The 20,167-nt window shown below is 39.2% G+C and overlaps 4 protein-coding genes and 2 pseudogenes across 5 annotated transcripts; 5 read left to right on the forward strand and 1 right to left on the reverse strand.

Annotated features, from left to right (window-relative positions):
• Positions 1–1,785: 1,785 nt before the first annotated feature.
• LOC106366387 lies at positions 1,786–2,115 on the forward strand. Its single transcript, XM_013805990.2, has one exon. The coding sequence runs from the start codon at positions 1,786–1,788 to the stop codon at positions 2,113–2,115; it is 330 nt and encodes a 109-aa protein (XP_013661444.2).
• Positions 2,116–3,132: 1,017 nt separating this feature from the next.
• On the forward strand, positions 3,133–5,116 carry LOC106379552 (annotated as a pseudogene).
• Positions 4,069–9,924, forward strand: LOC106366393 (annotated as a pseudogene).
• A 255-nt stretch (positions 9,925–10,179) lies between these two features.
• Positions 10,180–19,605, forward strand: LOC125577055 (ethylene-responsive transcription factor 7-like). Of its 2 annotated transcripts, none has more exons than XM_048737740.1 (2): positions 10,180–11,158; positions 19,411–19,605. In XM_048737740.1, the coding sequence occupies exon 1, from the start codon at positions 10,393–10,395 to the stop codon at positions 11,065–11,067; it is 675 nt and encodes a 224-aa protein (XP_048593697.1). In that variant the 5' UTR covers positions 10,180–10,392; the 3' UTR covers positions 11,068–11,158; positions 19,411–19,605. The 2 variants fall into 2 exon arrangements, with proteins under 2 accessions (XP_048593697.1, XP_048593694.1); XM_048737737.1 differs by having other exon boundaries at positions 19,415–19,605.
• LOC106367936 (uncharacterized protein At3g43530-like) lies at positions 11,166–15,205 on the forward strand. Its single transcript, XM_048737735.1, has 6 exons — positions 11,166–12,067; positions 12,141–12,221; positions 12,789–13,547; positions 13,621–13,782; positions 13,875–14,754; positions 14,836–15,205. The coding sequence occupies exons 1-6, from the start codon at positions 11,531–11,533 to the stop codon at positions 15,099–15,101; spliced, it is 2,685 nt and encodes an 894-aa protein (XP_048593692.1). The 5' UTR covers positions 11,166–11,530; the 3' UTR covers positions 15,102–15,205.
• Positions 16,195–19,403, reverse strand: LOC125577688. Its single transcript, XM_048739323.1, has 2 exons — positions 19,003–19,403; positions 16,195–18,512 (listed from the first exon to the last, which is right to left on the reverse strand). Exon 2 carries the CDS (start codon positions 18,505–18,507, stop codon positions 16,195–16,197), a length of 2,313 nt encoding a protein of 770 aa, XP_048595280.1. The 5' UTR covers positions 18,508–18,512; positions 19,003–19,403.
• Positions 19,606–20,167: the final 562 nt, after the last annotated feature.

Here is a 20,167-nt window from a genome sequence, read left to right on the forward strand (position 1 = left end):
CTCTTTGTTGTTGAACACATATATAGTCATTCCTTGCCAGCCACAGGGACCAAAATATCCAAGGAGCCAGTTGGCCTGAGCATATACCTGTAGGTGGGAGACATGTTTCTTCGCAGAGTGCAGTCCAACAGCCAGCTAAATCTACCAATCCTCTGTTGTCAATGCAATTTGAGAATGGGGCTAACTTTCATACTTTTTGTGCTATTCCGCAACAAAGTAACAGATGATTTATAGATTCTATGGTGTTACATCTCTTGCATTAATAGCCGACATATATTGTAGTATCTAATCTTAAAATAAGAATCTGAATATATACGGATATGTATATAAAGCATATAAATAATGAGATGATCATTTGTCGTATCTATATAGTGGTATGAACACCAAGATTCTATATCTTATTTACAAATCGATTTGAATTAACAATCAATAAGAACAAGAGCCTAAAAGGTGCAGTAGATCGATAGATCAACCAATATATGCTACAACTAGTTCATTTAGAAAAATAAATCTCGAGTCTATAGATAGTGTGATCAGCGATACAGACACAAAAACAAGAAACTAGTTAGTAGTGGGATAAGTTCGATGTAACACCAACTTTGAAATTTTGACTTTCAATAAATAATAATTATGGTATATTTTTTTTTTCTTGAAACTGATAGTTATGGTATATTAGTTTTTTTTTTGACTGAATTTTATGGTATATTAGTTGTTGAGTTACGTTTGAATATGTATGTCTGTAGGGTAACTGATACTAAGATCGATTGGTATGTGAAAGTTGACATGTTCCCACGAATAATAAATAAAACTTGCGATTAGTCTGAATTTTAAGGATCATCTTTGGTAAAACAAATAATAGTACTGATTAATGTAGAACAGGAGTTGAATAGTAATATAAAGCAGGAAATCTTATGTAAACCGAATTATTAAAGGTAATAGAAAAACCATGGGTGGAAGTTAAAGGTGGGAGACGTGCGTGCGTTTAATAATAATATGTACTCATATGGCTTAATCGAGTAATTGAAACTGTGGGGTGAGCATCTTTGGCCTCAGAGATTCTGTTCCCTTTGGTTGCGTTCACACTTTGAAGATCCCTCCCCAAGTGCCGTGTTCACACTTCACTTCATTCGGCTTCCTCTTAGCTCGGCTCCATCTATATTTCTAAAAAAATGATATATTTTTTAAAATAGGTTTTATATATTAAGTAGTAGTGCTAGTGGTTTACTAAAATTAGATGGAAATTATATATTATTACTAAATTTAACATTAAGAAACGGACAACATGAAATTTTGTTCATAAACAAATAATTTTCCTGCAATAATGAAAAATGGAGGATTGGACTTGTCATTATTTATTCTTTATACATGTTCCTCTTTAGTCATGTCCTATACAAACTTTTCGTGTTATTTCTGTTATCTTTAGATGTCACGTTAGGCATTCAGTTCTTCTTTTTTCCTTTATTCATGGGCTTGGCACTGCATTTTCACCGGCACACTGGAAAACAAAAACCAGCAAATATATCCAAGCCGAGCTGACTAGCCGAGAAAGACACGTGGAACGAAGCGCCGAAAATGAAAAAAAATGGCAAAAGCTGGTGACGATGAGTTCAACAAACACATGTCCACGTATGATAAAAGTACTATAAAATCTGACGTGGTATTTGATCTAATCTTTATCTCCTTTTAATGATTTTAATATCCCACCACCTTTCTACCTACGTTTTATATAAACCATCATCATCTCTAAACCAGACACTTTACCTCCAAAGAAACGAAAAGGAAAGAATGGGGAATTGTCTAAGGCATGAGTCAGAAACGCACTGGTCTGGTGAAGATTGGGATGATGATTTCATCACAGAACATGAAGAAGAACAAGATCATCATCATCATCATTGCTCCAAGACGACATCCATTAAGGCTAGTAAAACAATAATTGTCACGCAAGACAGTAACTCATCTCATCATGAGATCAAGATCAGGCTCACGAAGAAGCAACTCCAGGATCTACTGAATCAAGTCAACGTCCATGACCTGACCGGCTCTGATCGTAAAACTGAAGAAGGCAACCATCACCGGTTATGGACACCGGTTCTGCACAGCATACCGGAGGTTTAATTGAATATTTTTCCGGGAGATGATCAGACCATGTTTGTATATTCTTTAGAGGTTAAGTTAGGATTTCGATGTAAATTTCCGAATTAGTACACAACATTTCTCCTTTTTTGTGTTGTCAGATTGTAAATATGAAATATAATAAATCTAGTTGGGCTTCACATTAAGGAGAATAAATAAACTTATTGGGCCTAATAAAGCCCATTAATAAAAACAAAAAGAAAAAGCTTTATTTTTCTTCTTTCCCTCCGCTATTCTTAAAAAAAAACGTCTCGAATTCATCATCCCTACGCTCCTCCTCCGGCCGCCGCTGCGTTTCCCATCGTCAGTTCTCTGACTTAAGAAGCTGTAATTTATCTCCCGGCGTTATTGTAACATCCCGAGTTATGATATATAGAAAGGCTTAAGAGAATTTATTTGGCTACCTATGTCACCAAAGTTGACTTACCTTTTCCGGAACACATCCTGAAAGAACTCTAGAGTTAAGCGTGCTTGAGCTGGAGTAGTGGAAAGATGGGTGACCTATCGGGAAGTGATTCGCGATAGCGTGTGAGTGAGGCCAAAGCACGGGGAAAGGTCGGGTGGTGATTGCAGGGTCAGTAAACAATGATTTCGAGCCTTTGGAAAATTAACGGACCGAACGTCAGACGGGATGGGGCCCACGGGCCGAGAGAGCGGTAGTGGGTGGCCCATTAGCCGTGGACGGTCGGGGCGTTATAAGTGGTATCAGAGCTGGTTAGCCATCTCAGTTCCGACCTGAGAGGCGTCTTGAGACCTGTCGGGGGCGCAACGAGGACGTTGCGTTCTTTGAGAGGGGGTGAATTGTAACATCCCGAGTTGTGATATATAGAAAGGCTTAAGAGAATTGATTTGGCTACCTATGTCACCAAAGTTGACTTACCTTTTCCGGAACACATCCTGAAAGAACTCTAGAGTTAAGCGTGCTTGAGCTGGAGTAGTGGAAAGATGGGTGACCTATCGGGAAGTGATTCGCGATAGCGTGTGAGTGAGGCCAAAGCACGGGGAAAGGTCGGGTGGTGATTGCAGGGTCAGTAAACAATGATTTCGAGCCTTTGGAAAATTAACGGACCGAACGTCAGACGGGATGGGGCCCACGGGCCGAGAGAGCGGTAGTGGGTGGTCCATTAGCCGTGGACGGTCGGGGCGTTATAGTTATAGATTGACCATCTCTCTACCTCACTGCTCTAAACGATCCTTAAGGTCTGTGCAAGTTTATGATAAGAGAAAGCATAATCATTATCTTCTTAATTAAGATTATGGCTACTTTAAATAGATTATTGAAGGTTTTTGAGTCTACCCGTGAAAGAAAATATATTTCCTTTATACACTTGCATTCAGGACTGAAGCATGTTTGGTTTCTTAGACATATCATACGGACACAACTGTAAAAGCACTTGGCTGTTTTTGTTTTTGTTTTGCTTTTTTTTGGTGTGTCTGTAAAGTTATGTGTAAGATAAGTAAACCAATGTAATCTTTGCAGGTTCTATTCTTGAAGTTGTTGTATCTAAGCACATCCCTTCAACGAAATGTCTATCACATCATCACTTACTTCAGCCACACTTTGCGGGAGCTTGGTTTCTCCTAAAGCTTTAGCTTGCAGCAATGCGTTCCCAAGCAATCATCTCTCGGGTCCTCTCGAAAGCTCAAAGATTTGTGTGACTCCATATCTCAAGAAAAGTATTGCTCAGGTCCAAGGAATCAGGTGTCACGCTATGCAAGTTGAGACGAGGGAAGCCTTTACAGCTGGGAAGAAGTTTCAACTCAGTGATGTGATCGAAGGACAAGAGTTTGACAGGGAGATGCTAAGTGCTATCTTCGACGTTGCACGAGAAATGGAGAAGATAGAAAAGAGCTCTTCTCAGAGTGAAATACTGAAGGGTTATCTAATGGCTACCCTCTTTTACGAGCCTTCCACACGCACCAGGCTCTCCTTCGAATTCGCCATGAAGCGCCTGGGAGGTGCAGTCTTAACTACCGAGAACGCTTGAGAGTTTTCGTCTGCTGCTAAAGGGGAAACACTAGAAGGTATCCCATCTTGTCAGCTAAAGTATCTAACATGTTGATTCTGTTTAGATTGAATTGAATTCGTGTGGGACACTTTTTTCAGATACCATAGGAACGGTGGAGGGTTATTCAGATATAATTGTGATGCGACATTTCGAAAGCGGCGCTGCTAAAAAAGCTGCAGCTACTGCCAATATACCTGTCATTAATGCAGGTGATGGTCCTGAAGAGCATTCCACTCAGGTTTGTTGCGTTCATCAATATCATTAGTGTTTTTAGTTATCCTGAACAAATGTATTGGTTTTGTTGCTGTTGTGAAGGCTCTCTTGGACGTGTATACAATCCAAAGTGAAATAGGAAAGCTAGATGGGATAAGTGTAGACTTAGTTGGAGATCTTGCCAACGGAAGAACAGTCAGGTCTCTTGCATACTTGCTTGCCAAATTTAAAGACGTGAAGATTTACTTTGTTTCCCCTGAAATTGTTAAGATGAAGGTTTGTGTTACTAAACTTGAAGAGTAGTATCATTTGGTGTGTTGCTTAAATGTTTTTATTGGTAATGGTTAGGATGATATAAAAGACTATCTGACATCAAATGGAGTGGAATGGGAAGAAAGTTCGGATTTGATGGAAGTAGCATCAAAGTGTGACGTAGTGTATCAAACCCGGATCCAGAGAGAGCGATTTGGAGATAGGCTTGACCTTTACAAAGCGGCTTGTGGGAAGTATATCGTAGACGAGGCACTGTTGGGAGTGATGCAGAAGAATGCTGTTATCATGCATCCTTTACCGAGATTAAATGAAGTGAGTTTATATCTAACTTCTTCTTCTTGACACAAATCCTCACTCTGTGTAATTCTATATATGCGTAGATCACTGCGGATGTGGACGCTGATCCAATAGCTGCTTTCTTCAGACAAGCGAAGAACGGTTTGTTCATTAGAATGGCTCTTCTGAAGCTACTGCTTGTCGGTTGGTGATGGATGGTCTAGAGTTAAATCCTTTAATAAACTGAATCTCAAGACGTATCTTATGTTTTGTTTGTGTGTTGAGCAAAAAAGCTGTGATCTTGATGTTACTCAAAAGAACATAAACGGTCAAAGCAGTTGTTTTGTTGGTCTTTGAGATTACATTAATCAATTCATATGAGGAAGAGTCTTTTTGCTGAACTTTATGAATAAAATTGATTCCACCATTTACGGTCAAAAGCAAACACTTTTGTGTCTTAACGCTCCTCCAAAGGGCGAAGATAAAAGAGTTTTAGTTCAGTTTCACTGTATACTTTTAAATTATTACGTAAATACCCCTCCCTTTACAGTTCGGAATTAGTTAATTTTAATTATTGTTTTATTATTTAAAAATAACAAATAAACACATGGGAGATCATCAGCAAAGTTATTGACGTCAATCTCAGATTCAGGACAACCGGTTCGGTAATTAAACTTCGAGCACAAGTATCTCTATCTAATCTCTCTCAAGAAACCCTAATGTCGACTTGCAATTCAATTGATTAAAGTAGAAGGAAGTCTCACGCAATTCACATGTTCTTACCAGCTGCAGCTCGGAGAGATTGCAACTTCTACTACATAAAAGATGATTGGGAGCCCTGTAATGTCATCATCTTCCATGATCGTCTGCCCTTGAGTTTATCCCAATGGGCTTCCTCATCTCCCACCGAAACCTAGAACTAGGCGTTTAGTTATCAGAGCTGCATCCCCTTCCAGTCAACCAGAAGGGAAGAGCCCTCTCATGGTTGTTTTGGATGTGCCGAGGAGTATATGGAGACAGACTTTGAAACCTCTGAGTGATTTTGGGTTTGGTAAGAGAAGTGTTTGGGAAGGTGATATCTTGCATATTTCTATTGTTTTATCCATTCATCCATGTGCATTTTGATCATATAGATTAGGATTTAGCCATGTTTAGGTTGCATTTTGCATACATGAGTCCTTATCAGGTATTGGAGTACCACATGGAGTTCTTGGAGGCACTTGGAGGCATTTGGAACTCAAAAAGGAGTGTTTAGAGTGGTCACTGGGCGAGCAAGGCATGGGAGCGACCAGTCCGGAGCGACACCACCAAGTCGCTCTGATCTTCCTACTGGAGCGACCTTACCAGAGAGACAGGGAGAAGTCGCTCGCGGTTTCATCACTCGGAGACGCGAGAACGAGCCCGGAGCGATCTCTCGCAGCGACACAGCGAGGTCGCTCCCGAAGCCTGGAGCGACCTTACCAGAGCGACAGGGAGAAGTCGCTCGCGTTTTCATCACCCGGAGACGCGAGAACGAGCCCGGAGCGACCTCTCGCAGCGACACAGCGAGGTCGCTCCCAAAGCCTGGAGCGACTTGTCGGAGCGACGGGCTGAGGTCGCTGCGCGTTCTATTTCTGCTCGAACTTGTGATTTCTCAAGGGCCTTTTGGTCATTTCATTATGCACGTTTTTATTTTCTAAACCTATGTTTTAATACTCTAAGAGCCACCAAGAGGGGGATCATCTTTGTTCTTAGAAAAAACCACCAAAAACCTTTGGAAAGTCATCTCTTTGAATCAATTGATCAGTTTATTATTGAAATTCTGTGTTCTTATCTATTTCCTGTGTTTCTCTACATGATTAATCTGAAATCCAACATGGATTTAAGAGGAATCATGGAGATTAGTGAGTAATCACCTTTTGAATTCATGGGTTAGGGAGATTGAGGGTGATTAGGTTAGAACTAGGATGTTTTAGTGTAGATCATTCATATTTCCTTGCTAGTAGAGTGAGCATAAAGCATCTTCTGAGTTGGCCACTCAGTAGTTGAACCTTAGGCATTTCCCCCCGAAAGGTGTTCGAGGAAATGCCCGAGACAACTCTTCTTAGCTTTTAGCATACTTTGCCAAAGACATTTGTTGTTAGAGGTGCTAAGATAGCCATTGGACTTGCTAGTTATGATTGCTTTCATATTATTCAACCAAAGACATTTGATGTTTGAATTGTGTTAAGTAAATGAACATTCATCTAGACATAGAGTTTGTTTAGGATTGTGTCCAAGCTTAAGGTTAATAGATTGATTGATCGTTTGCCATCTTTAGTTCGAAACTTGATCACCCGAGGTCTAATCCCTATATCCATGAGTTCTCTTTTCCATTAGTTAAGAAAGTATCATTTAGTTATTTCTTTTAATTAGTCATAGTTTAAAAACCCATCTAAATCATTGGTTGCACTTAGATTAAGTGATTACTTGCATTCTCGGTGCTTTGATATCTCTCAGAACTGGTTCGACAATCATTTATACTACAACATTTGTCTTAGGAGCCTTGAAAACTCCTAACATCAGAAGGTGGGGTTGGTTTGTTTCTCGTTTCCGGAGCTACTCTTCTTGCTCTTAGCTGGGCTTGGTTAAGAGGGTTTCAAATGCGTGCCAAGTTCAGGAAGTATCAGACCGTGTTTGAGCTTAGTCAAGCCTCAGGCATTTGCACGGGAACGCCGGTTAGGATCCGTGGTGTGACCGTTGGTTCGGTTATCCGGGTTAATCCGTCCTTGAAGAACATTGAAGCTGTTGTTGAGATTGAAGATGATAAGATTATCATCCCTAGGAACTCGCTGGTTGAGGTGAATCAGTCTGGTCTTCTTATGGAGACTATGATCGACATTACGCCGAAGGATCCCATACCGGAACCTTCGGTAGGGCCTCTGCATCAAGAGTGTGGCAAAGAAGGTCTGATTGTTTGTGATAGGGAGAAGATAAAGGGAGAGCAAGGAGTGAGTTTAGATGAGCTAGTTGGGATATTCACTCGTATGGGGCGCGATGTGGAGGAGATTGGTGTTGCCAATGCGTTTTCTCTTGCTGAGAGAGTTGTGTCGGTTATTGAAGATGCAAAGCCGTTGCTCAAAAAGATGATTTGAGTTTATTTTGGTGAATCGTTTTGATTGAGAAGAGTTTATTTAAAAAAAAAATGTAATGTATTTCTCATGCGTGAGCGTTGGGTTTTGATGTAGTGATGTCACAGATTCAAGCCATGGCTGAAGATGCTCAACCTTTGCTGTCTGAGTTTCGTGATAGCAGCTTGCTCAAGGAAGTTGAGGGTTTGACTTGAAGCCTGACCCAAGCTTCTGATGATATGAGGTAATGGCTCTTACTCTTAGTCACCAAACTTAGGCTTTAGGTACTATTACTAATAATCTTGGCATTATTGACTGTATATCGTTAGAGCCACACTTTAGATAGTCTTTCTGAGGAAGTTCACAGTGCAAGTGTCAACTTTGAATTGCATCTCAGTTTATAGCCTTCACGTGCTATTTGTGGACTAACTTGAGAACAATAACTTTTTTTTGTAAAACATAAAGATCTTTTTGAGTTTTAGCACCATATCAGATGAAGTGTCCGATTTGATCTATTGTTTTTAAAATCTGCATTAGTTGATGATCGTTTTTGCATGTTCTTATCTTCTGAAACCAAAGTGTGCTGCTTCTTATCAGTTAATGTATGGATTGGAAACTTGTCTGTGGCAATATTAAAGCAGTACTAGGACCACATATATATATGTCAAAGTTTTTGATCAAAAAAAAAAATATATATATGTCAAAGCTCGTTTACATACACTAATACTTACTTAGAAATAAACTCTGTGATTAGATAATGTGGTAGATGACTGTGAGAATGTAAATCTTCTTGACCTTATGTTACATTGCAGAAAGGTTCATTCGTCGATTTTGACACCTGAGAATACAGAACTAATACAGAAGTCAATCTACACTCTGGTTTACACTTTGAAGAACGTCGAGGTAACTTTGCTAGACAACAAAAGTAAGAGCTCTGAACAAGTTAAAGAAATGTTTAACATGGGGTCTTGATTGTTTCATTGTAGAGCATAAGCTCAGATATTCTAGGATTCACAGGCGATGAAGCCACCAGAAAGAACCTTAAACTACTCATCAAATCACTCAGTAGACTATTATAATTATCAAGGTGAGCAACTTTTATATTTGGGCAATTGTCAATAATAGCACATTTTTAAGTTTATGTCTCAAAAATAGCACCAAGGAGAAAGTCACAAAAATGACATTCATTAAAGGTAAAATATCTCTAATACCCTTGGTTTAAAATTAAATAAACAAACAAAAATAAATAAAAATAAAAATAAAAAAATAAAAAAGAAGAATTTTTTTTAAAGGTTCAGATTATATGTTTTCAGATTCGAAATTTTTATAATATTTTTTTTGAAATTTTTTTTTTATTTTTTTTTTCAAATTTTCTTTTTATAATTTAAAAATACTTTTTGAAACTGTTTTTTTTTTTTAATTTTTAATTTTTATTTTAGTATTTATTTTTTATAAAATTTTAAACTATAATTCCAAAACCCCACCCCTTAACTCTAAACCCTAAGGTTTGGATATAAATGTATATTTACCTTTTTAATGAAACTTATTTTTGTGATTTTGAGTATTGAGTGCTATTTTGAGAACAAAAACTTGGTTTAGTGCTATTCTAGTCTTTTTCTCTTTATATTTTTCTTTTTTAAAATGTGTGTTTTTGTGCATTTACTCAACAGCATTTACTTTTCACACGGGAGAGACGATGATGACGATAAGCGCGTCTCGTTTTCTTTGTAGGGTCTCCCAAGGAAGGAGAAGGAAGGCCTCTCACTTAATAATTTCGTGAGGTTTATTATTATATATTATTATATTATTTTAAATTACAAAACAAAATAGACGAGGATGTTTTAGTCATTACATATGGACAATTTGGTCTTTTTAAGCGATTAATTTAATAATAATGGTCGGGGTCAGGACAGAAGGCGCAAGTGCTTACCCTCTTTTGCTTTCTTCGCATTTCGAGACATATAGCTCTTGTCCTGTGAACTCTTTTAAAGACTTTCAAATTTTTGTTTCAAAACTGAAAAATGAAAATTATTTTTTTCATACATTATATATAAATGTATATCGAATAAAAGTTTAAAGCAAAAGGAAAAAGAATCAAAGTTTGGAAAATGATATACTCCATAAATAAAAATAAAGCGAAACGATTTGGTCGGTCTTGTTGGACGGGCGTGAAGGTAGAGAAAGAAAAAAGCTATTCCAACCATAAATAATTAAATAAAAAAAATACTTGAGTAAAATTTTAAAAAGAAATGATAAATAATAATAATTATTTTTAAAATTTTCCAACTCCTACCCTTTGTTCCACCATCTTTCCTCATTACAACATTCTTTCTTCTCCATCTTCAGACACAGATCTCTCTTCTTCAAATCACATTACTTCTGGTTTCTTCTTCTTCACCATGAGGAAAGGGAGAGGCTCTTCCGCAGTTCCACCCGCCCTTCACGGATCCGTGAAGGAGCCGAGGTATAGAGGCGTCAGGAAGAGACCTTGGGGCCGTTTCGCCGCCGAGATCCGTGACCCCTTGAAGAAATCGCGCGTCTGGCTCGGTACCTTCGACTCCGCCGTGGAAGCCGCACGCGCCTACGATGCAGCCGCGCGTAACCTCCGTGGCTCCAAGGCCAAGACTAATTTCCCCATCGACTGCTCTCCTTCCTCTCCTCTCCAGCCACTCAATTACCAGAATCATCATCGGAATCTCGCTCCGAATCAGAACCAGATGGATCCGTTTATGGACCACCGGTTATACGGCGGAGGCGGTGGTAGCTTCCAGGAGCAGCAGCAGGTTATCAGCCGGCCGGCGAGTAGCAGCCTGAGCAGCACCGTGAAATCGTGTAGCGGACCGAGAGCGGCGGCGAAGGCGACGAAGAGATATCATCCCCGGACGCCGCCGGTGGCTCCGGAGGATTGCCACAGCGACTGCGATTCGTCGTCGTCGGTGATCGACGACGGAGACGATATAGCGTCGTCGTCTTCGCGGCGGAAAGCGCCGTTTATGTTTGATCTTAATTTTCCGCCGTTGGATGGTGCTGACTTGTTCGCAGACGATCTCCACTGCACCGATCTACGTCTTTGATTTGCATTTTTTTTTTCTTTTATTAAAAGAAAGAAAAAAAGTGAGCACGATGATTTTATTACCACGAAGATGATGATGACGATATAAAGAGGAATCAAATGCTGAGATCGACCAAATGGGCACACAAAAATCTGGAAAAGGACACTTCTGTTTTTATTTTTTTAATGAATTAATAATAAATCGAAATTAAGCTGAAAATACTATAAAACCTAAAACTTTAACTTATTTACATATCCAACCAACCTACCCCACCCACTAACCCGACCCGCGTGCCCTTCCCGGATCCTTCCCCCTAAATCAAACTAAATCCCTAATTCCTCTTCCCCGACATAACCAACAGAAAAAAATTCACGATCTCTCCCCCTTCCCTCTATCTCATCTCACTAATCAAACTCTACCACAATCATCACGATCTCCCTCTATCTCATTTGTTTCTCTATTTCGTGTTACTCTTTGAAACACTATGGCTCCAAAGACTCGTTTCACCGAACAAACGAACAAAGAAGGTGCGCCGGAGAAGAAGAAGAAGAATGAGTCAGTGGTGGAGAAGAAGAAAGCTGCGGTGGAGAAGAAGAAAGCTGAGGCGGAAAAGAAGAAGAAAGACTCTGTGATAAAGAAAAAACAAGCAGCGGTGAAAAGGAGGAGAGAAGCCGTTAAAAAAAAAAGAGATGCAGAGAAAAAGAAGATTGAAACCGCAGAGAAGAAGAGGAAGCGAGACAGTGGTGTAGACGATGAGTCCTCGTCCAATCCAACCAAGCGGCCTCAGACCGCATCTTCACCAGAACATCAAGCCGATCCTGATCATTATCCGCCACTATCAACGGAGTTACCTTCGCAGGATGATAGAGAGGGTACGCCAAGCCCATCAGTTCCGATTGAGCCACAAAAATCACCTACTCAAACACCCAATGAGGCGGAGAATCCACTGCAAGCTCCAATAACTTCTACCAACAGAGAATCAGGCTCACCCGAGGCTGCCATTAACAATGACGGGCAAACGGTAAACAAATCAATTAAAATGGTTTTGGAATTTTTATGATAAAATTGGACTAACAAATAGGAACCGTGAGCAGATTGGATCTAACAACATAGATTCAAATTCACATGAGGCTGCTATTGGATCTGCTGCCATTGACAACGACGCTCCAAGAACGGTAAACAAGTCAACTTAAATGGTTCTAGAAATATTTATCATAGGGTCGAAAAAAAAAATAAGTAGTGATTATATAAGAAGTGTAACTAGTACAACTAAAAGAATGAAACTAGTTCAACTGGTAATAAAATGTTGTAAAACAGAATCAATGGAACTAGTATAACTAGTACAACCACACTTCTTATAACTAATATAACTGGTATAACTATGAAAAGTATAATTAGTCTAACTAATACAACCGAGTATTAAATTACTAGTACAACTAAAAGAGTGAAAATGGTGCAACTGGTAATAATATGTTGTAAACAAATTCAGGATAACTAGTAAATTTTTTTTTATAAGTAATATAACTGGTACAACTACGCTTCTTATACGTAGTCTGACTAGTATAACTAGAGAAGTATTTTGTATAACTGTTTAATGAGATGGTGTTGTTGTTGTATAACTAGGCTTGCTGGTAGAACTAGTAATATTATTTTTAATTTAATTAGTGTAACTGGTACAACTAAGTGTTTATGTGTTGTATAACTCAGTTATTTATTCTTTGTATTTTGTTTGTATTTTTCAGGTTGAGAGTGATGATATGACCGTAGAAGCTGACAGACCTGCTGGTTTTTTCTTCAATCCGAGCAACTATGGAAAGGGTTGCAAGCTCTCCTCAAGGTGCCATCAACACGATTTTCTGAACAAGACGATTGGTAAGTTGGATGCCTCAGAGAAGAGTTGGTTTCAGGAACATCCTCAGTTCAAGCATATATTCCACATGGATTGTACCTCAACAAGAAAAGTGATGGGATTGTGGATGTTGCTACTTCGTACTATGCATACAGAGAAGGGTCGACAAGCTTGGTTTGGGGTAAACGGTGTTCCAATTAGATACTCTATCAGGGAACATAGCCTCCTCTCTGGTTTATACTGCCACTCATATCCAGAAAACTATCAGAGCATAGGGAGACTGAAGTTTGCGAGAAAGTATTTTAAAGTGAAGAAGACAAAGGATGGGAAGGAAAAGGGTCTGCAAGTGACAGAAGCGGATGTTAAGGAGAAACTTCAGAAGATGAAATTTGATGGTAGTGGCGATCGTCTGAGGATGGCGGTTCTTTACTTTCTGGCTACAGTTTTAAGAGGAAGGTCCAAAGCAGGATACTTCATTGAGTATTTCCTTCTCCAAGCAGTAGAAGATTTGGAGTTTTGCACCGAATTTCCATGGGGCCGTTACACCTTTGATGATTGCATGAAGGAGATTTTTCATGTAAGGGATCATTTTCGTGATGGGATCCCAGAGCATGCACAGTGGGTATTTCCTGGGTTTATCAACCCTTTGGAGGTATATGAATAACATTTTTCATAAGCATATTTGTTATAATATAACTAAAGTGATTGTGTGAAATGATGTGCAGATATTAGCATTTGAATGTATCCCTGTCCTTAGGGAAAGATTCAGAGAGCCTGTTCCAAACTGTTTTGATGGTTGTCCAAGAATGTGCAAATGGAAGTTCAAGAGGACCGGAACAACAGGATTTCCACTTGACATGATTTATCGGACGCTAGGAAACACAAAGGTAAAAGCTTATAATTTTTTTAAGTGTTGTTTATGTCATTTTCTTCAAGTTCATAGTTAATTAAATGTGTAATTTGTTGTTGGTCATTTCAGGAGATTATCAGTGTTTTGGAACCAAAAGGAAATGAAGTAGACCTTTTGTATGAAATAATGGATGAAGGGACTTTTGAAGACTTGGAGCTGATAGATGATTCGGATACGCTAGACATAGCTGTTGACAGTTGGAACAAGATCCTAATGGAACCAGGGAAAAAAATCTTCTGGCCGGATCTATATGAGATGGATGTGAGAACCCGAGAGCAACAAGAGGAGGCAGGAGGCGAGGCAGGGGGCGAGGCAGGAGGCGAGGCAGGAGGAGAGGCAGGAGGCGAGGCAGGAGGCGAGGCAGGGGGTGAGGCAGGAGTTCAAACAGGGGGCGAAGCAGGTCGTGAGAGTTTAAGAGAATTAGAGTTGAAGTTGAACAAAAGAATGGATGATGGATTTGCATTGAGAGACGAAACAATTCGTCTTCTGGAAGCAAGAGTAAAGGAGTTGGAAGAAGAAAAAATCCAGAGAGAAAGTTGGTCGTTCCAGGAGGGCGAGATGTATGGTGATAAGGAGGCTGAGATACTTGGTGATAAGGAGGGCGAGATGCATGGTGATAAGGAGGGTGAGATACATGGTGATAAGGATGGTGATGAGACTAACAAGGATGGTGATAAGGCTGATAAGGATGGTGATGATGAGCCTGATAAGGAGGGTGAGGATGGTGATAAGGCTGATAAGGATGGTGATGATGAGCCTGATAAGGAGGGCGAGGATGGTGATGAGGCTGACAAGGGTGATGAGGCTGAGAAGGATGGTGAGAAGCAGATTGAGGCAGAGGCTGACAAGGGTGATGAGGCTGAGAAGGATAGTGAGAAACAGATTGAGGCAGAGGCTGAGAAGGATGGTGAGAAACATATCGAGGTAGAGGCTGAGAAGTTGATGCAAGGTAAGTCATGATAACATATAACTTCAAATTTTATTTTTAATGATGATGATCTAAGTCAGGATGTATTTTTGTTCAATGTAGATACTGAAGATGGAGATGAGCAATCTACACTTCAAATTATGGCAGACACTGCAGAGAGATTTGAGAAGGCTGCTGCGGAAAAAGCTGTTGTGGACAAGACAGATGAGGTTGTAGATGATGATGCTTTGGAGAAGGAAGGTGAGGTTAGAGTTGATGACGCTTTAGAGAACACAGCTTCGGTTGGAGATTCACAGGATCCTGCTGAGATGCCAAAGAGGGTGCCCAAGCGTTCTCATTTGTTGAGGTCTCCTTTTACGCCAAACTGATTTGGCTGAACTATGTTGTTGTTTTTGGAACTTGTATGTGTTTGTTTTAAAACCTAAAACGGATGAACTTGTATGTGTGTGTGTTTTAAAACCTAAAACTTGTATGTGTGTGTGTTTTAAAACCTAAATCCAAACTTGGTGGTTGAACAGGTTGCAATTACAGGTGGGAAGTAAAACAACATTACAGCATCAACTATGCCAAAAAATATGAAAGTAGTATAACTAGAAAAACTAGTACACCTAGTGTTAAATTAAAAAGTGTAGGACTTATCTGGGAATCCACTTATTTGAAACTCATTATGCACACAAAGTTGTTTTAGTTTTTTAGTTGTACTGGTTTCTACAAAGTTGTACTAATTTATTAGTTATACTGGCTTGCACAAAGTTGTACTAGTTTATTAGTTATACTAGTTTGTACAGAGTTGTACTTTGGCAGTGAAACCTGAATATATTAGTTGTACCAAAGAGAAATACCATTATCTAAGTTGTACCACTCATTTATGTTAACATGTGTTTGCCCGGATACAATGAAATCATCACTATTGTGAAAATACTTGTCATGTATGTTTTTCAAAAAATATGTGGACAAATATGTTAACAAACCTTAAAAGTATAAGGTAGATCAAGCAAACTTTTGTGATGGAGGTAGAAATCCAGAAAAAAAAAAAAAACAATACAAAACACAAAGAAACCTATCCAAACACTTAAAATTAGACCATTTGAATGTTTTATTAATATGAAAAAACCTAAAATAATATTTAAATTTCAGATCCTCCATAGTTGTACTAGTTATTCCAGTAGAACCTATTTTAGTAAACTAGACATAGTTGAACTAGTTATTCCAGTATAACTTATTTTTAGTTTTACTAGTTGTACCAGTATAACAACACAAAAACATGAATGTTAGGTTTAATGAAGTTTTACCAATTGTACCTGTTGTACCTGACAGAAACAACACATTACATAAATAAGTTCTACAACACATAAATAAGTTTCATAACACATAAGTAAGACTCACAAGACTAAGCAAGTTCCATAACACATAAGTAAGACTCACAAGACATAAGCAAGTTCCATAACACATAAGTAAGACTCATTCATCAATTCCATCGCTTCCACTTTCATCGCTGTCAATTCCATCATTCTCACACACCAATGGTGGATACTTCTTCTTTTTCTTCCTCCGATATTCCCCAGCTGATGGAAATCTAGTTTCTTGTAGTCTTCCTTTCTTTCTTTCCACATGCGGAGGGTAGACAACCTGAGATAGGATTTCATCTGGAATTTCATAACTTTCCCATAATGAATGATGAGGCACTGGATATATTGTCTTGTAATATGCCAAAGTCCACTGCTCCATATAATAATACTTAGAACAATAGTCTTCAGACATTTCTCCACGCGCGATGATCGCAGCCTGTGCATGCACACAAGGATACCGATCAATATCAAAACACTTGCACTGGCATGTTCCGTTGCCTAAATCAACATAATAACCTTGACCATCTTTGCCAATCACAGTGTACTGACGTTCAAATCTGTTTAGCTCCATCACCGTGAGCTTTTTTGCCTTCGGATAACTGTGATGCAATATCCCATGCACGTAGGGAATTAGTATCTGTCTCTCTGGAACGCGTAAAGATAAATCACGATATTTGTTCACATCAAGCATTGGCAACAATGCATATTTCCTTGGTTCCTTTAAAACACCATTGATTGATTCAACAGTGTTGGTTGTATCTATGTTGTACCTTTCTCCCGGAAATTGACATCTTGCCCATTTGGTCTCATGAACACTCTCATCTAGATACTCAGCGGCTTGAGGCAACGTTCTCCTGAAATCATTGTAGCTTTTTCTGAACTCGACCTCTGTGTACATACCAGCAATTTTTCTAAACTTTCTGGCAACCCCTTTCTTGTTAACTTTGCTGCATGCTCCGGCAACATTATTAGACAAGTGAAAAATGCAATATCCATGGATCGCCATTGGGTACACCTCGTGCACCTTCTTGATGATGCATTGGTTTCTATCAGTACAAAAAACAAGCTGAGGATCATCTGGTATCAAAGTTTTCAGTATAGTCAAAAACCACTCCCAGCTCGCATTTTTCTCACCATCTACTACCGCAAAAGCGAGGGGATAATGATGATGATCTGGATCCTGAGCAGTGGCAATGAGAAGCACTCCTCCATACACACCCTTCAGGTGAGTTCCATCCATTATTATCACTTTCCTCATTGCTTGAAACCCTTCGATGCAAGCTTTAAGCGCAAAGAACATATACTTAAACTGCTTCTTCTCATCCACTACTAATCTTGTGATGGTACCAGGATTCATTCTTTCTAACATGTACAAGTAAGATGGAAGTCTAGCAAAACTCTCCTGAGGGTTACCACGCAAATCACTGACAGCTTTGTGTTTCCCTCTCAAAGCTGTAGAATATGAAACCGTGACACCTAGTTTGTTCTTCACCAACTTTATGAGAGACTTTGGATCTGGAGTCTTGTATTGGCCTGGATAATCTTCATGCACCACTCCTGCGACCAAGCTTGGTGTTCCTCTTTTCCCCCTCTTGGTTACACTTCCCTCTCCCCGAGTACACGTATGCATCTTTCTATACGTTCTGACACTGAAAAAGGCTGAGTTTTTCAGCCTTGCAGCTCGTAAATACCATCTGCATCCAACCCCACGACATTTCAATACATAAACAGTACGATTCGTCTTGATTATATCAACCTCAAAACAATTCGAATGCACTCCTGCGTCCACTAAATTCCTCAGCTCTTCCTTAGTCGCAAATTCTTGATACAAACTCATATCAATACCATCATCCCACTCAGCATTGACAATTGTGTCTACAGATGGTGTAACAGCCGGCAACTCCTCCCTATCATTCATTTCATCACCCTCTTCATTGCAATCCTCATGCTCATACCTATCTGATTGTCTTGGAGGAACAATTGCTAACTCCTCATGATTATACCCATCTGATTGGTTTTGAGGAACAATTGCCAACTCCTCAACTCCAGCCATACCATCATTAGCTCTGGCATCAATCTGAATTTCCTCGTTCATAGAAAACTGCTCGTTACTCTGATTTTCTGAGATATTTTCGGAAAACTCCACATGCAAAACACTACGCCGGTTTTTCCTATCCACCTCCATTAAATATCCTAAAACATCTTCATCATCCAAAATATAACAAGGCCTCTTATTATCCACGACCAGGGGATAGTAGCTCAGTTGAAGCTTCGTCGCAGCTACATCGATATTCATTTTCTTGCCTATTCTATCAACCAAGCGAGAATAGGTTATCTCCTCATATTTTCCTCTCATTACTAATGTATAAATATTTTTGTCTCCACCATGATCAAAATGTATCACCACAGCTCCAGTACCATCCATAGTTCCTGAAAAGAGTTAAAACCAACATTACAGCTTACAAGTTATATCAGTTATACGAGTTCTAAAGTCGCTAAAATACGGGTTATACTAGTATTACCAGTTATACTGGTTTACATGTAACAGTCGTTTATAAGTTATACTAGTTATACTAGTATTTGACTTGTCAAAGGACTACTAAGAGTTATACAAGTTTTACCCATAGTCTTATTCAGTGTTACTTAGAGTTGTACCAGGTTTACTAGTTGTACTAGTGTTATTCTTAACGAGTTTTACCAGGTTTACCAGGTGTACTCAACGTCTGTTGTACCAGTGTAACCAATGTAAAAAATGATTTAATCTACAATATCATGATTCATACTATAAGAACGTTATCTTAAACCATGGAACCTGACTCATAATGGTAACATACATATTATGGGACTAAAACTAAACAGAAAACAAATAAAAAAGAAGAGAAGAGTGAGAGAGAAGGAGAGGGAGAGAGTATACACTTACCAAGCGATTTCAAGACCAAGGACGAGGCACATTTGCTGTTTCAAGGACGAGAAAAGCTGTAGAAGAACCCTAAGAAACAGAATTAAAGGTTTGTGGATAAAAACTTGAAGAAGAGAACTTTGGTTGGTGATTGAAATGAATTTTCGTGGGTGGTTGAGTAATGAAGAAGATGAAGATGTGAGGGAGTTAATATGGATTTTGGGTGGGACCCAGGCGAGAGAAAGAGAAAGGAAGAAGAAAATTGGACGACCGAGATTAGAGTTTCCATTATTTGATCCAATGGTTCACATGCCACTTTCATTAATGGCAAATTGGTAATTTACCAGCCCTTGGTCCATGATAGATCACAATTGGTCTATGTAGACTTCTTTTTGTCTTTTTGGTCTGTTATAGATCATTGTCCTATAAAGAGAGAAAGAGAGAGAGAGAGCGGTTGTGTTGAGATCTGTTAACTGTAAGAACCAGATCTGAGTTTCGTTTGTCTGTTTCTTATTTAAGATCAACCCTTTGTTACATGTAACATTTCTATAGCTGATGATGATGATGAATGATTCTAAATCCAAAAATCTGTAGATTTTATAGAGTTCCCCCCCAGTTTGATTATTATGGTGAGTATGAGCTGCATTTTTACAAACACAGGACCAGACACTACTTGTTTGTCTATTCTACAAGTAAACTTTAATGTTCCTTGTGATCGAGTTTGGCTCTGAAATTGAAGCAAGCTATGTGGACATATATGCAGAAGATCTGATTGGCTTCAGTTTGTGGTAGTAAGAAGCCTGAAGAAAGAAAGATGGTGAAGCTGCTCCTTTGCTAAGCTTCTGAAGTGTTTCATTCACCTTGTTAGGTGTAGCAGGGAGACGAGAAAGGCTTTCCCTTTCGTGTACCCAATCAAATGTTTGGAGATGGGCATGGTCAATGGTGTTTTAGGTGATGGATAAAGCTCAATGGGCAAAGGCCAACTCTTTAGGTTGAAGTTTGGTGGCTGAGATGATGTTGATCTGTAAATGCTGTTGCGTGGTAGAATTTCACTGTATGTGTTTTGACCATTTGATTAAAGTTTGCTGGTCGAGTTGTCTCAAATTTGGTATCTACTTTGCTTCTCTGCCACGGATTCAGACAGTGAGTGAGTCTCTTTGGGTTTGAAGAAAGAACGAGCTTTTTT

The sequence above is a fragment of the Brassica napus genome, chromosome A1, assembly GCF_020379485.1.
Source record: "Brassica napus cultivar Da-Ae chromosome A1, Da-Ae, whole genome shotgun sequence".
NCBI classification, from domain to species: Eukaryota; Viridiplantae; Streptophyta; class Magnoliopsida; order Brassicales; family Brassicaceae; genus Brassica; species Brassica napus.

Bases quoted from the DNA above. Each gene is read 5' to 3' on its own strand.
- LOC106366387 (XM_013805990.2), top strand. From the start codon at position 1,786: ATGGGGAATTGTCTAAGGCATGAGTCAGAAACGCACTGGTCTGGTGAA.
- LOC125577055 (XM_048737740.1), top strand. From the start codon at position 10,393: ATGAGGAAAGGGAGAGGCTCTTCCGCAGTTCCACCCGCCCTTCACGGA.
- LOC106367936 (XM_048737735.1), top strand. From the start codon at position 11,531: ATGGCTCCAAAGACTCGTTTCACCGAACAAACGAACAAAGAAGGTGCG. The intron at 12,068-12,140 runs GTAAACAAATCA...AACCGTGAGCAG, and splicing joins TTAACAATGACGGGCAAACG to ATTGGATCTAACAACATAGA. The intron at 14,755-14,835 runs GTAAGTCATGAT...TGTTCAATGTAG, and splicing joins GGCTGAGAAGTTGATGCAAG to ATACTGAAGATGGAGATGAG.
- LOC125577688 (XM_048739323.1), bottom strand. From the start codon at position 18,507: ATGGATGGTACTGGAGCTGTGGTGATACATTTTGATCATGGTGGAGAC.